The sequence below is a fragment of the Cimex lectularius genome, unplaced genomic scaffold, assembly GCF_000648675.2.
Source record: "Cimex lectularius strain Harlan isolate CLEC.00 unplaced genomic scaffold, Clec_2.1 scaffold322, whole genome shotgun sequence".
Classification (NCBI taxonomy): domain Eukaryota; kingdom Metazoa; phylum Arthropoda; class Insecta; order Hemiptera; family Cimicidae; genus Cimex; species Cimex lectularius.
The window spans coordinates 271,608-286,727 of NW_019394198.1; the positions used below are offsets into that span (position 1 = coordinate 271,608).

At 35.4% G+C, this 15,120-nt stretch overlaps 2 protein-coding genes across 3 annotated transcripts; one reads left to right on the plus strand and one right to left on the minus strand.

Moving 5' to 3' along the window:
- The first annotated feature begins 278 nt into the window (after positions 1–278).
- Positions 279–5,718, plus strand: LOC106666026 (dynein regulatory complex subunit 3-like). The gene is made up of 11 exons (XM_014392897.2): positions 279–951; positions 2,574–2,731; positions 2,799–2,927; positions 2,987–3,162; positions 3,222–3,431; positions 3,499–3,639; positions 3,714–3,915; positions 3,972–4,169; positions 4,224–4,363; positions 4,416–4,902; positions 5,446–5,718. Exons 1-11 carry the CDS (start codon positions 672–674, stop codon positions 5,701–5,703), a joined length of 2,379 nt encoding a protein of 792 aa, XP_014248383.2. The 5' UTR covers positions 279–671; the 3' UTR covers positions 5,704–5,718.
- Positions 5,719–6,789: 1,071 nt separating this feature from the next.
- On the minus strand, positions 6,790–14,277 carry LOC106665960 (enoyl-CoA delta isomerase 1, mitochondrial). Of its 2 annotated transcripts, none has more exons than XM_014392789.2 (6): positions 14,049–14,277; positions 10,577–10,701; positions 10,365–10,511; positions 7,285–7,400; positions 7,046–7,227; positions 6,790–6,971 (listed from the first exon to the last, which is right to left on the minus strand). In XM_014392789.2, exons 1-6 carry the CDS (start codon positions 14,206–14,208, stop codon positions 6,805–6,807), a joined length of 897 nt encoding a protein of 298 aa, XP_014248275.1. In that variant the 5' UTR covers positions 14,209–14,277; the 3' UTR covers positions 6,790–6,804. The 2 variants fall into 2 exon arrangements, with proteins under 2 accessions (XP_014248275.1, XP_014248276.1); XM_014392790.2 differs by lacking the exons at positions 6,790–6,971; positions 7,046–7,227; positions 7,285–7,400 and adding exons at positions 9,138–9,479; positions 9,543–9,724; positions 9,787–9,902.
- Between the last annotated feature and the right edge of the window lie 843 nt (positions 14,278–15,120).

The window sequence follows — 15,120 nt, forward strand, 5'->3', positions numbered from 1 at the left end:
CTTCAAAGTTCCAGCACCAGTAATTCAGTAAGTGATGCACAGACATGCTAACCTCAGTTCAGTAATGAGTGTCTTTACTGCAAAAGCCTGTGCTACCTCAAGAAAAATTGACTGGTTTGCTCATGAGCAATTGTCGGCCTACATGCTCTCTATATGGAGCCAAGACATAATAGTCAATACAAACTGTCTTTGGCCAAAGTGTACCTTAGAAGATATCAGATTTTTGATAACATATTATTTGTTTATGATTTTAAACATATTTTTTTAGATAAGTAATATTTAAAACAAGTTTTTTTGACTAAACATATTTTTTTTATTTTTGAACTGTTGTTTCTGGTTCTTGTTGCAAAATCTCTCATAGTTTAAAGGTTTTAGGGGTTTCCATTAAGCTGAAAGTTATCTGTAGATCTCCATTGTCATAACAGCATCTCAACGGCGGCATTTTCTTTTTCATGCAGAAATCGTCTAGTATTTAGGTCAAATTTTGTGAAAAGACGATTTCAAAGATGAAATCCGGCTAGTTGAGCCATTTTGAAAAGACACCCGGCCGTTCGGTCATCCGCGGGCGATTTTCCATCGCGTGGCGTCATCTCTCGAGTTAAACGCCGTTCCCGTCATTTCCATAACGACATCGACCGGTTTGTCAAACGCCGAAGATCCTGTAGGTCGGAATGAGTTCGGTCGGAAACTGTGCGATGATGACCTCTCCCAGGCGGGACGGCTCGAAGGAGGTATTGACGGCCGAAGAGGCACTGCACATGCTGGTGACAGTCGACAGGGAGCCGACCGTCATCAACAACCAGCTCATCCAGGAGGCCCTCCTCGAAAGTAAAGGTCTTACCCATTCGAAACGGCAAAAGGACAGGAACAAAGAATTAGCGGACGTGGCACTCCTAGGCAAAGATCCTTCCAGCTTCCAGCAAATCACCCTCCTAAACCTGGAATATTACAGTAAGATAACATTTTTTTGCAAAAGAAAATCTATCAAAAAAAGCCTAAATTATTTTTTGACAGACATTTTGTATACAGATAAAATATGCAGTAAAATTTGAAAATTGTTGATCAGCTGAAATTTCCAAATCTTCATAACAAATATTTTTTTTAAATTAATTAAATATGTAAATTCACCCCATTAGAGGCCAAAAAATTCTTCAGGGATCACCTCTCAGTTTAAAAAAAATCCTCTGGTTTTGACTTTTTCACTAGAAACATCCTCTGAAATCTTCCCTTTAAAAAGCTATATTTTTGCCTTACCACCATTTACAAGACCTTAGAACTACCTAGTTCTCAATCCAATGGAAAAATATCAACCACAAAATCCATTCCAAAACCCTAAAAACCACACACCTTGAAAAACCCCTAAAACCTGTATCCCATTTTGGATAGCTATGTCATTCCATAATTTACAATTCGTCAGTGCCACAGTGAAGTAAACATCATCGTGAGGCGTTCGGTCGAGTGTTGTACCCAGCCTGCTCTAGAAACTCAAGGCGATGGCCTATCCTTCCATTCACTTATTACATCACCACCCATCATGCTGAACCGGGTTTTCTGCAAGGCATCATCTTTGGTCCCATTCTTTATTCAATATACCCTGTTGGTTATCTACCAGTCCCGATACAGTTCTCCTCACATATGCAGAATTTTCAGCAAACTCCAGCAGTGGTCTTCAGAAACCTCCAGGGCCATCTCTTCTATTTGGAATGGAGGCTCCGACTCATTGCAAATCTCAGCTAATAGCCTTCACTGTATGACCTTTTCCAATCCACTACCTCTCTGTTTCTCTCCAGTAACCGATATCATCCAATTTGGGACTTTACATCAACAAAAGACTTTCTTGGAACCCCCTCACTCGACCTAAAAGAAAAGAAATGAACAGATGATATAAACTACCCAAAAAGATACTTGTCAAGTGATCGAATCTACAACCAATCTTGTACGGAATTGAACCGTGAGGTTCAACCAAGCGTTCTAAACTTTAAAGAATCCAATCATTTCAGTCCAAAATCCTTTGAACCATTGCCCAAGCTCTCTACCTCACAGACACCGTCATAAAACCCTGGACCTTCATCCCAACCCCATAGTTGAACACCAAAAACATCCTGGACCCTCCCAGTCAATCCTCTCAGATGCCCAAAGTGCCAATGGCCTTACATTTTCCTCCCTAGTATAGAAAGTGAATTTTTTTTTTGTAACTTAGTGTTAAAACAAAAATATTTCAAAACAATCTTTTAAACTTTAATACCTCTGATATAATTATTATCAGCCTTAAATATTAAAATTTTCTATTAAAAATAGGAAAAAAGCCAATTGAAAAGGAAACACTCATTGTCAATAATTAACAAAAATGTTCATATTTTTGTTAATTATTAATTATAGGTTGTGACCAAGGGGATTATCTTTTGAAAACTCAGCGGAATAGCTGAGTATTTCCAGTTGGCCTTATCCCTGATTTTGGATGTGAAATTTGGCTATTTAAAAAAAAAAGCCAGATTATTTTTAATTAAAATTTTTCTAAATATTAAATTTATCAAAACAACTAATATTAATTTTTTTTCTCACCTGTGTCCTAGATATTTTAAAGATAGACCATCTATGGATGTGCTCAAATCTCGTGACTTTATCGCTGTCAAACAACATTATCGAGAAGATCGAACATTTGGACGAATTGGTGAATCTCATCGAGCTCAACCTCTCGTTCAACAGGATCTCAAAAATTAAAAATCTCAGTGTAATTTTATTATTCGATACGTCGCGGAAGATTCGACTTGGATCTTAAATGAAAATTTCTTTTTTAGAAACTCGTCAAACTCGAAAGGCTCTCATTGTTCAACAACAGAATAACAAAGCTGAAGAACTTGAGCGCTCTCAAAAACCTGCAAGTACTTTCTCTCGGACAGAACCAGATCAAAGATGCCAAGTTTGTGGTAATGACTGATTTATATATATATATATTTTTTTTTAATCAAATGTAAATGGTTTTTAGCTTCAGTATCTCAGGATATTCAAAAATTTGAGGTGCCTCAACCTCCAAGGAAACCCTTGCGAAAAAGAGATAAAAAATTTCCGACTAGCCGTGGCTGGGTTTATACCCCAATTGGTCTACTATAATTACTTTATACTCAAGAAAGAAGAAAGGATCACAGCAAGGCATAAATACGAGTAAATATACCAATTAACTTTTACCCTTTGAAAATATCCATTATTTTTTTAACATGCAGTGCTATATTGAAATCATTGGAGAAAAATGAAGAACAACAAGAAGCAAAAATAGCAGAAGATATCAAAAGCGTCGAAAGGGAGAATTATCTCAAAAGAGCCTGCATCGATAGTTTTGAAAGGTCTAACTTTTACGAATACCTCATGGAGAACGACAACGAAGGCAAAACGCTTATAAAGATTAGCGACAGGGTTAAAGAAGTTTTCCACAAGTAAAATTTATTTGGTGTAAAAATTAATTTATAAACGGCTAATTTTTAATTGTTTAATTTTTTTTAGGTTTAAAGAAGCTTTGAACAATATAAGCAAGCGTCTATTCACAGTTGGTGAGAAACAGTACACTATCAGGATTGAAGAATTGACAAAATATGGCAATTATTATAAAGATAGCATGGTCGATAGTTTAGCTGAAAGTCGAGCGTGAGTAAATCAACATTTATTATTTTCCTGTTTTGGATTTTTTTCAAAATAATAAATATAAAAAAAAATTTCAGGCTTGTACGAGATTTTATCAACATGAAAGTGAAATGCATCAGTCAAATAAAGGAGCTTTACAACAACGGAAACGGGGAGGAGGCGTTCGTAAGGAACAGCATGAAAAAAATCTTACTGATCGACAAAGACTACACCTTTCTATGCAGGAAGACCTGGTGGCTTCTCATGGAAAAAGAGATGCGTAGAAACGAGAGAAACGAGGTTCGCTTTAAAAAAAACGTTAATTTTATATTACATTTCAAGTTGATTGTTTTCAGGGATCGATGGCCATATTTGACACCAACATAACCGAAATGGTTCACAGATTCATTGATTTTGTACAAGAAGAGTTTACGCGGATGAGAGACACCGAGACAGAATTCTGCGATGGGATTTCCGACCAGATTAACCGGTACATCGCCGAATTCCAGTCAAAAGGCGAGAGCCCTGTTTCTCTACCGTTTTATCTAAGAAGTGTCTGTATTTTCAATAATTCTTCAAAGCTCGTGTATTCATTTATGGTTTTTCAGATACTTTTGAATAAAGAAACTTTGAACAACTACATTTCTACTTCGCATGATAATCACTTAATACTGATAGACAACAAAGAAGAAGAGATTCTAGACAAGCTTAAGTCATGGTTGAAAATTCTTTTGAACGATTTGAATCAGTATGTCTCTTCTTTTATCTTTTATCATATACTCATAATAATTTTTCTTTAGGTGTGAAATAAACAGAAATAGAAGCGCTGTTCTTGAAATACAGTTTTTCATGGACCACCATATGCTGGACTGGTCTAAACAGACCAAGTCTTACATCAAGGATGCAGTTACATACATGACCAAGGTAGAACCGAAATGGACCAACGAGCTAATGAGGCTCAAGATGAGCAAGAAAGAACGCAACCTCGACGACAAGATGAAGATGCTGCTCAACCAGCGCAACGAGTTTGACAGGAAAGAAAGAATCCGCCGAGACAAAATACGCAGGAAGAAGAAGCAGTCCAAAGAGGAACAGGCGGAGAAAGAGAGCAAACATATGATCGATGAAGTCGAATCTTTCGACGTAGACAATGAACTGTTCATATTTAACGAGCGCAAAGAGGCCCTGTGCAACTACAGGCAGCAGTACGAAGAAATGGATAGGATTATTAACAATCTAACGAACTTGGACTTTGAAAAGGAAATCTTCCCTGAGAGCATGGAAGAAGTAAGTCGAGTCACAGCGAGATCACTGTCTTATTTCACAAGCGGCATAGCTGTAAAAGTGCCAGTCGAAGTCGAAAAACCACCTCTTTCAGACCAAGAACTCTACGATAGAATGAGGAAAATTACACAGTCTTTCAAGGCCAAACACACACCTGCATCCATGTTTAAAGTCGAGAGATATTAAAATATTAAACAATTTCAATGAATTTTTTATTTTTTATTCTTAATACTTTAGTTGTTAGATGTATTTTTTATTAAATAGAAATCAACTCAGTCAATTTCTGGTGTGAATTATGTCTAAGAAAGAAAATTTGATTAACATTCAGAGCTGGGACCACGGTGGCTCAGAGCGTATTATTCATGCCACACTAGCATTTCTACATTCGAATCCCATCATAGCCCATTAACTTTTAATTGAAAATAATTCACATCACCCAACAGGTACATGGACGTTAATCCCTCCAGTCTGACAGAAATGATTTTACTCAACACCCTAAAAGTATAACATTTTTGCAATTTTATTCTTAAGAAATTTCATTTTCAGGAGAAACCAGAGGCAGTCGGAGAGAAGAGGAGAGAACGCGACGACGAAGAGTGTTGGTCTGAAGGTTCTGCAGTCCTCGTTGAAGATGAGCTCGACATTGCAGCTTTCCAGGTCGAAGTGACCAGAAACGTGTCCAGGTTCATCAACAACATACGCATATGCGCTGATCACATGGCCGACACGATCTGGGAGATGTGGAGCTCGCCGGGTCACGGGCCATCCGAGGATTCTGAAGAGTCTTACATTGAAAGCGATTAATCTTGTCAAACTTTTTTTATATAATTTATTTATAGCCTGTACATATTACAATATAATACAAGTGTATGTAAATGTTTTTTTCGACAATACTGACACTATAGCCTGCATTGCACCCGGTGAACACAGGTTAAGAGAGTCAAAGCTGGCACCCAATACAAGGGATTAAGGAGCGAGGTGGTCTCATGGTTTAACACAGCATGGAAGGTTTTCAGGTTGGTAAAATGTAGATAAGTCTTGGGCAGTAGTGTTAGGATGGATTGAGATGTTGGTTTGGAAGTTTTGGAAGCAAGAATAGAACAGCTTGTAATAAAAAATGATGAGGGCGTGGACGGTGAGGTTACTGAAGTAGTAATAAGCTTTGGCGATATGTCAGAGGAATTTTCTCGGAAGAATTGAATGAGCTGGATATTGGATGACTTGATGGAGCCACACAGTTCCACCCTGCATGTCCAAAGTGGTATTGGCAAAATCTTGTACAAGGTTAGTTTAGTGTCAACAGGGATTTTGGTCCTAGAAGTCTTCATAAATAAAAAATTAGTTTTGAGTGGTTCCAGGCCTTTTATCTAGGTACAACCCTAAGTAGCTTGAATTAAAGTCAGTTGCTTATCATTGTTGATGTACAGTGATGGGCACGACATTTTTCAGTCTTGTCCTCCACTTTTTGAACAAGTCTTTGATATACCCATGGTGTTGTTGGAGGTTGCTTGGTTAGATGACGGGTTGTATAGAAAAGTCATCAGTGTAAATGGCATACAGGATGGAACCAAATAAGCGACCTTGTGGGACACCAGCTTGTAATTAGTCTGAAATCTCAGTATTGTCACTGCATCTCATTCTGAAGCAGTGATCAAATATGATTCCGGAATAAGATAATTTTAAAGGGTGGGTGGGAAACGTTTAAGTTTCTAAAGGATATCTGAGTTACAGAACTTTTCAAAAGCCTCTGCCACTTAGGAACACACCCAAGCAATATTTTGTTCTCTTGGTGAAGTTGGTGTCTGAAACATTGGATCGTGGAATAATGAGGACGAAGACCAAATTGATTGATTTTGTAAAACTATGTTTATTCTATCACATTATATTCAAATAAAAAGAAATGTTTTATTTTTTTGGTTTTTTTAAACGGTTTATCTGACTCTCGAGAGCCTCTTGGACTTTTGGTTCCATCAACTGATTTACTAATGAGTTAAGGTCCTCCTCTCGTTTTCTCAGCATATTGTTTAATGTTTGACTTCTGAAACTCGCCTTTGTTGCCACCCGAGCCAATTCTTAAACAAATAAATTAAATTCTACATTTTTTGACAGTATTTAATTAGTTAGATTGAGTTTCATGTAAACTTACGAGGCAAGGTTTGCTGTGAGTTTAGATACATTTGACTTTTTTCTAAAGCTTCAGCTTTATCATTTGCTATTTCATCGACCAAGCCGACAGCGAGCGCTTCTTCAGAAGTGAACAGCTTGGACGTCAAGATGGCATGTTCAGCCTTCCTCTGGCCGATTACATTTCTCATCGAGTCCCTCACCCTGAAATCGGCAATTTCCAGCTTGATGGATCAAATTTTTAACTGATTATCAAATTACCATTCTGGTGCAGATATGCCAACTTGGGTCTCATTCAGGCCGATTATCACGTTTGGTACGATGACCCTGTGCTCGCAGCAGAGTGAAAGCAGACAGCCTCCAGCAGGGCTGTGTCCCTAATGGAAAAAAAAATTAAAATAACCTTGCAACATGCAAAACAAAACAATTTTTACAATTTGTTGTTATTGGTATTTTTAAGGCTTATTTATGATGACGAGAAAGATATGAGGAAGAGTTTGTTATTCCATAAGCTTCTTCATATTTAAAGTTATTTCACCATTGACCGGTTGCTTTGCATTCGAAGATAAGATGGCAATTGAAGATTTGAAATCTTTGAAGGAGAGGACATCACCAAATCACACCCCGAGATAAAATGGTCCAAAATCTTGGGGTTTGTGAACAAGTCCAAGAGGTTTATGCAGGACATGTGAGCCGACCAAGTCCCGGACCTTTTAGGGATGGGGTATGAGTCTACCCAGGCATTTAACCCCTCGGGTCTTGGTCGCCCACCCTGCATAATATATATTTATAGGATGGCAATTCCTTCCTCCTAACCTATTTATGTAAGTTTAGGAGTTTTCCCAGATGATAGCGACTTCTTTATATCCCCAACACCCCTAAGTTTTATCCTATTTGTTTTTGCCAGTAGTGGTGAGGATTCCTTAATCTCATGTTAACTGCCTGACCTGTGGAATTTGTACAATTCTCTTTCTTTTACACATTCTGAGACAGTGGTGCCTTTTGGTCTTTTTGTCCCATTTAATATATCTAGACCTACTTAGTTCCTCTTCTGTCCAGTGTGTCAACTCATCCATTCCCCAGAAATCGTTTATGGCCCTGGATATTGCCAGGGTTTTTTTTTAAATTTTTTTATGTTATGATCTTTTTATCCCAATTACAGGTTATGGGTTAACTTTTATAGGTTAACTATATATGTTCTGGGCCTATATGGTTACTCTTCTGTCCAGTTTATCAGCTTGTCCATCCCCCAGAAATCCTTTATGACCCGGATATTGTCAGGTTGTTGTCTTTTGGAAATTTGAGAGGAGTCTTTTGATCTTTTTATTCCAATTATAGGTTATAGGTTAACTTTATAGGTTAACTATGTACTCTCTGGGACTATACAGTCCTTCCTCTGTCCAGTTTGTCAGCTTGTCCATCCCCCAGAAATCCTTTATGACCCTGATATTGTCAGATTGTTGTTTTTTGGAAATTTGAGAGGAATCTTTTGATCCTTTTATTCCAATTATAGATTATGAGTTAATGTTATAGGTTAACTATATAGTCTCTGGGCTTATACAGTCCTTCTTCTGTCCAGTTTGTCAGCTTGTCCATCCCCCAAAAATCCTTTATGGCCTGGACATAGTCAGGTTGTTGTTTTTTTCTTTCGGAAATTTTGCATTCATTCACCGACTATTTTAGGTACCATGGATTTGAATCCAAGCATCATTTATCGCAGCAATAATTTTGTGTTGTTATTTTAATGATCAGTGAATTGGAACTGGATTCGTCTACACACAACTTTCCATGTCATTCAAATAAGATTTGTTCTGTGCCAGTTTACATCCTAAAAATCATCACAGAGAATTATAAAAAAAGTTTTGGCAGAGGAAAAGCTAAGGCCTGAAGCATATAAAAGTCCTTAACAAAACTTTGGGACCTGGTAAAAATAAGCTTAGCAAAGAGAGCTAGCAATGATGATACATTATTGGACATAGTGTGCAAGATTGTAAAGAGACTGACAACTTGATCACATTCTTTTGAACAATCTATCATTAATAATAATAGAAATACAGTTAGCACTAAGAAAAAGTGAATCATGGGAAAATTTAAAAAATCCGATTCAAGCAGTGTTAGGGTATGAAATCATTTTATTTATGTTTATGCAACAGTATACAAGTATAATATAAAAGTGTTTAACTAAATTATAACAGATTTTTTCAGTCTAAATCTTGAAATCTTCAAGGAAATCGAACAAATTGTTTAATACAAAAATAGACATTTACTACTATAAAAAATGCAAATACAAATATATTATTTCTTTTTAAGGCTTTGGAGGTAAACTTCAAGCCCTTGTTGTACTTTAGGTTGGAAAATGTAATCGAGGAATAATTTAGTATCGGCTTCCCTTCCGTTGAGCAATCTCGACAATGTGTCGTTTCTGAAGCCTAGCTTGACTGTCCTTCTTGCCAAGGCTAAAAAACCGAATAAAATTAAAAAGATTGTTTAAAATAAATTCAATTAAGAATTGGAATTACAAGGCAGTTTGGATTGTGATTCAAGGAAAGTCTCGCATTTTTTGACTGCTTCGTCCTTGTCATTCGCCAGCTCGTCGACCAGGCCGACGACAAGCGCCTCGTCCGATGTGAACATCTTTCCAGAGACCAATGCTTTTTCGGCTTGCCTTTCACCAATCGTGTTCCTCATGCAGTCTTGAAACCTAGAGAAGAGTTAATATGTTAATATGTGTCATGTGAAAATTGAAAATATAAATAAAAATACCATTGTGGGGCAACAATGCCAAGTTGAGTCTCGTTGAGTCCAATAGTCACATTGGGCACAATTACCCTGTGTTCACAGCTTAAGGCCAGCAGACAACCACCTGCTGGACTGTGACCCTAAAAATATTAATATAAAGATAACATTTTTTTTTAAATTATTAATTTAAAAAATAAGAAGCATAGTCAAAAGTCAATAAACATTAGTACATGCTATAAAGAAGTATTATTCATGACAACAAACTTTTTAGTACAGAAAAAACAGCTTAATAAATAAGTACATACATAATTTAACCATGCTTTGTATTAAAACAAAAAAACTATGTAACAAAACTTACCTTTAAAAAAATAAACACAATCTAGCATACACAAACTCACAAATTCATTTTAAGGACAACTACAAGATTATCAAAGGGGTAGAAAAAAGGTGATAAAAAAAACCATTTCACTGCGATTTTCTTAAAAACAAACTAATAAAAAAGATAGAAAGAAGAAAAGAGAAAATAATTGTAATGAAGTGCACAAATATATGCAAACTGGTATTGATGAAACATGCAAAAATTAATATTTGTAAGTGCTTACATTGATGGCGGCGGACGTTGGGTACGGTGATGAGTAAAGCTTGATCCATACGTTCTGGAGCATGCCCCAGAATGCCCTGGCCTTGTCCATATTCGGCTTGTACATTTCAAGGATGTCAAGGCCGGCACTGAACACTTTCGACGAGGTCTTAAAGAAAATAAATTAAGATAAAAATAAGTTTAAAAAAAAAAGAGAAATCTAGAATCACTTACCGAGGTCAGAATCATACCACGGCATTTGTCAGTCTCCAATTGGGAAAAAGTCTTGTACAGTGTCTCCAACAAATCATAATTTAGAGAATTGACCGGCGGCCTGTTCATCGAAACAGTGGCAACCCCTAAAACATTTATTGTTACATATTTGGATACTGGTGTGAGCTGAATTCCATCTGAACTATTAAAGCTTATTTTATTTTTAGGAATTCATTGAATTTGTGAGGAACGGTCAGGAATAAAATATTTTAGAAAAACACCTTTTTCATTTTTTTTTCCGAAGTGCCAACCTTTATTCGGGTCATTCAGGGCCTGTGCGAATTACAAAATATTTGTTGTTTGGAAATAATACTATACAGATGTGAATATAAATTTTGAGCCAAGTATTTCATATTTATTCATCTTACAACATATATAGCCTGTTAAAATAATTTTTAACGAGAAACTATAACAAATTTTGAATCGTGCAGTTCTTTAAGTTCTGCAGATTTTTTCTGGGGAAAAGTCTTGTGGAAAGTAAGAATATTATTCCTAGTTAAGTAGTGTTTTTCCCTTATATTCATCTGAGCTACATACATTGCCTTCTCAAGTCATTTTTAAGGATAAGATATACAAATTTTGAACAATTTGTTTCTTTAAGTTCTGTCAAAGGTTCTGTGTAAAAGTCTAGCAAAATTTAAGAATTATTTCTAGTTAATTAACCTTTTTCCCTTATATTCAGCTAGTTCTGGGGGGGGGAATTATAAACTAGACTGATAAGGTCATTTTTCATGGGATAGTATATAAATTTTCAATTGTATGATTCCTTAAGTTCTGCCGATAGGTCCTGGGTAAAAGTCTTATGAAATGTAAGAATATTATTCCTAGTTAATTAATAAGTTATATAATGTTAAGTTTTGCTGATAGGTCCTGGTAAAATGTAATAATATTATTCCTAGTTAATTAACCTTTTTCCCTTATAATCAGCTAGTTCTGGGGGAAAGAATTATAATCTAAGCCGATAAGGTAATTTTTCACGGGACAGTAATAAAATTTGGAATCTGATTCATTGTGTTCTGCCGATTGGTCTTGGGTAAAAGTAATAAGAATATTATTACTAGTAAATTAGTATTTTTCCTTTACATTTATCATCTAAGCTACATATATAGTGATAAGGGTGTGATAAGGGCATTTTTAATGGGGAAGATAACAAATTAGGTCCTTCAAGTTCTGCCGAAAGGATCTGGAGAAAAGTCTTGCAAAATGTAAGAATGTTATTTCTTTTAATTAGAGCTTTTTCCCTGGTTTCATCTAAACTGTATGTATATGCATGCTGAGGTCATTTTGCAGGGGAAGTATATAAAAATTTTAAAACTATGGTTCTTTAAGTTCTGTCAAAGGTCCTGGGTAAAAGTCTAACAAAATGTAAGAATTTTATTCCTTGTTAATTAGCCTTTTTCACTTATAATCAGCTAGTTCTGAGGGAAAGAATTATAATCTAGACAAATAAGGTCATTTTTCAGAGGCAGTATATAAAATTTGGAATAGTATGATTCCCTAAGTTCTCCCGATTGGTCTTGGGTAAAAGTCTTATGAAATGTAAGAATATTATTCCTAATAAATTAGTGTTTTTTCCTTTATATTTATCATCTGAGCTAAATATATAGCGTGTTAAGGACATTTTTAAGAGAAAATATAGCAAGCAAATTTGGAATGGTTGTTTAATTTCCGGCTGTAGGATCTGGGGAAAAGCCTTGCAAAATGTAAGAATGTTATTTCTTTTAATTAGCATTTTTTCCCTTATATGCATCTGAGCTACATACATTGCCTACTCAGGTATTTTTAAGGATAACATAGAAAAATTTTGAAAAATTAGTTTCTTTAAGTTCAACCAAAGGTTCTGGGTAAAAGTCTAGCAACATGCAAGAATATTATTCATAGTAAATAGCGTTTTTCCTTTATATTCAGCTAGTTTTGGGAAAAGGATTATAATCTAAACTGACGCATTTTATATAAAATTTGGAATGGTATGATTTTTTTTTTTTAATTCTGCCAATAGTTCTTGAATAAACGTCTTATGAAATGTAAGAATATTATTCCTAGTAAATTAGTGTTTTCCTTTATATTTATCACTTGAGTTAAATATATAGCATGATAACATTTTTAAGGGGAAATTTAACAAATGAGGTACAATACGGTTCTTCAAGTTCTGTCGATAAAATCTGGGGAAAAGTCTAGCGAAATATAGGAATGTCATTTCTTTTAATTAGTGTTTTTTTTCTCTGATATTTATCTAAACTGCATGTATATGCATGCTGAGAACATTTTTAAGGGGAAATATAACAAATTAGGTACTGTACGGTTCTTCAAGTTCTGTCGATATGTTCTGGGTAGAAAAATGCTAGAATATTATTCCTAGTAAATTAGTATTTTTCCTTTATATTCAGCTAGTTCTGGGTTAAAGAATTATAATCTAGACCGACAAGGTCATTTTTCACGGTACAGTTTATAAAATTTGGAATCGTCTGATTCCCTAACTTCTGCCGATCGGTCATGGGGAAAAGCCTAGCGAAATGTAAGAATGTTATTTCTTTTAATTAGCGTTTTTTTCTCTGATTTTCATCTAAATTGTATGTATATGCATGCTGAGGTTGTATGGGAAGTATATAAAATTTTTTACAATTTGTTTCTTTAAGTTCTGCCGATAGGTTCTGAGGTGAAATCTTGCAAAATGCATAATATTTTGACTTTTTTAATTAGCGGTTTTACTTTCATCTGCACTACCGTGTGCTATCAACGGAATATGCTATGCCGTTATAAAATATTCTAATTGCTGCCGTACCCGATAGACTCAATCTTGCTATAATTCTTTGCTTGGCAATGGAAACGTTTTGAAGCAAATCATTTTCGCATAAATAAATAGAGGAAATTTGCTTTAAGAAGGGGTTGAAAATCGGTCAATGTTAATCGTATAGTGATTTCTCTCCTAATGCTCAAGTGTGTCTCTTTTATGCTTCGCCATCATACATCACAAAAAAAAATGCAAAGGTTCAAAACCGCTAGATAAAAAGTTTCAGAAGCCCTGCTGTAAATTATTATACAACACAGTAAGAAATATAAAATTATATTTTAATTTTTAAAGCGAGCCTGAAAATGAAAGTGAATTTTTATCATAGTTTCTGTTACAAATTCACTTCCTTTGGGTCTACTAGTTGTAAAAAATTACAATTTATTCAAACTTGATTGTAATAAAAAAAACTATAAAATTAATCAACGCAGTATTTTACAGATCTATTTTTTCCTAGGCTTCAGAGCTATTTAAGTAAATTTATTTCCGTCCCCCAATCAAATTTTCTACAGTTTAAAAGCAAGGAAGAGAGCCAAAACATTTATATTAAATCCACCTCAGGACAAAACTGCTTTTCATGGTTAAAAAAAAAAAATCAGTTGTAAAAAAATTATTAAATATATTTTTATTTTGATAAGTGCCCACCTGTTTTTTCGTTGACTTTGACATCTACCAGGCCTTCCCCGGTGGCGAAGGACCTTGCCTGGAGCCTGGCACCGATCCTGGATATGTTTTTAAATATGCTCATGTTCATACCTGCGACTATTTTACCGACTACGTTAGACGAAATAATGACAGGTCTCATTCGGTCGTTCCCTTTCCCTTATCACTTGCCCTTCCCCTCTCAAACTCAATAGATTTCTCCTTAATCTCAAACGACTCAAGGATAAATCAGGTTCGATCAGAAGACTCGATTCTTCACGTAGAAGCGCGCTTCTCTTTAAAAAAGAAAGGAAAAACCTTAAAAAATTTACTATTAAAAGAAATACGATGTATGAAAATAGATACCGAAGTTCGGCTGAGGATTCCATGCTATGCTTCAGGCCTTGGTTTGACAAGAAGAGGGCATGTTCTGCACAGGCTTGCTTCTGCTCATGTCCAGGCAGTAGTCTTACTATCATTCTAATCCTAGCAGGTCCTAGGTTTAGTTAGTAGTTAGCTTCTGCGATGATCCTTTAATGGGCTTTCTCATGTCTTTGTCTTGGAATTCCCACTGAAACGAGAACTTATTCTTAACCCATTGTCTGATGGATGTCCGTTTTTGGCAATTTAGTATGCCACTATAGTATTCAGGAAGATAAACAGACCAATTGATCAGCCTTCTTTTTGCCCTGTATGCCTGGGACCCCCAATATATATTACGCAGGGCGGGCGACCAAGACCCGAGGGGTTAAATGCCTGGGTAGACTCGTATCCCATCCCTAAAAGGTCCGGGCCTTGGTCGGTTGCTAGAAAATTTTAGATTCAACAAAATGAATTCATACAATGCTAGAAATTTTAGATTAAAAAAATACTTTGATAACTTTGATTGAATCTAAAATTTTCTAGCATTGTATAAATTCATTTTTTAAAATCTAAAATGTCTAGCATTGTATAAATTCATTTTTTTAAATCTAAAATTTTCTAGCATTGTACAAATTAATTTTTTTAATCTAAAATTTTCTAGCATTGTATAAATTCATTTTTTAAAATCTAAAATGTCTAGCATTGTATAAAT

Excerpts from the sequence above, each read along its gene's own strand:
- LOC106666026 (XM_014392897.2), top strand. The coding sequence starts at position 672 with ATGAGTTCGGTCGGAAACTGTGCGATGATGACCTCTCCCAGGCGGGAC. Across the intron at positions 2,732-2,798 it reads CAAAAATTAAAAATCTCAGT|AAACTCGTCAAACTCGAAAG; the intron begins GTAATTTTATTA and ends TTTCTTTTTTAG. Across the intron at positions 2,928-2,986 it reads TCAAAGATGCCAAGTTTGTG|CTTCAGTATCTCAGGATATT; the intron begins GTAATGACTGAT and ends AATGGTTTTTAG.
- LOC106665960 (XM_014392789.2), bottom strand. The coding sequence starts at position 14,208 with ATGAGACCTGTCATTATTTCGTCTAACGTAGTCGGTAAAATAGTCGCA. Across the intron at positions 10,702-14,048 it reads CAAAGTCAACGAAAAAACAG|GGGTTGCCACTGTTTCGATG; the intron begins GTGGGCACTTAT and ends TAAATGTTTTAG. Across the intron at positions 10,512-10,576 it reads GTGGTATGATTCTGACCTCG|ACCTCGTCGAAAGTGTTCAG; the intron begins GTAAGTGATTCT and ends ATTTTCTTTAAG.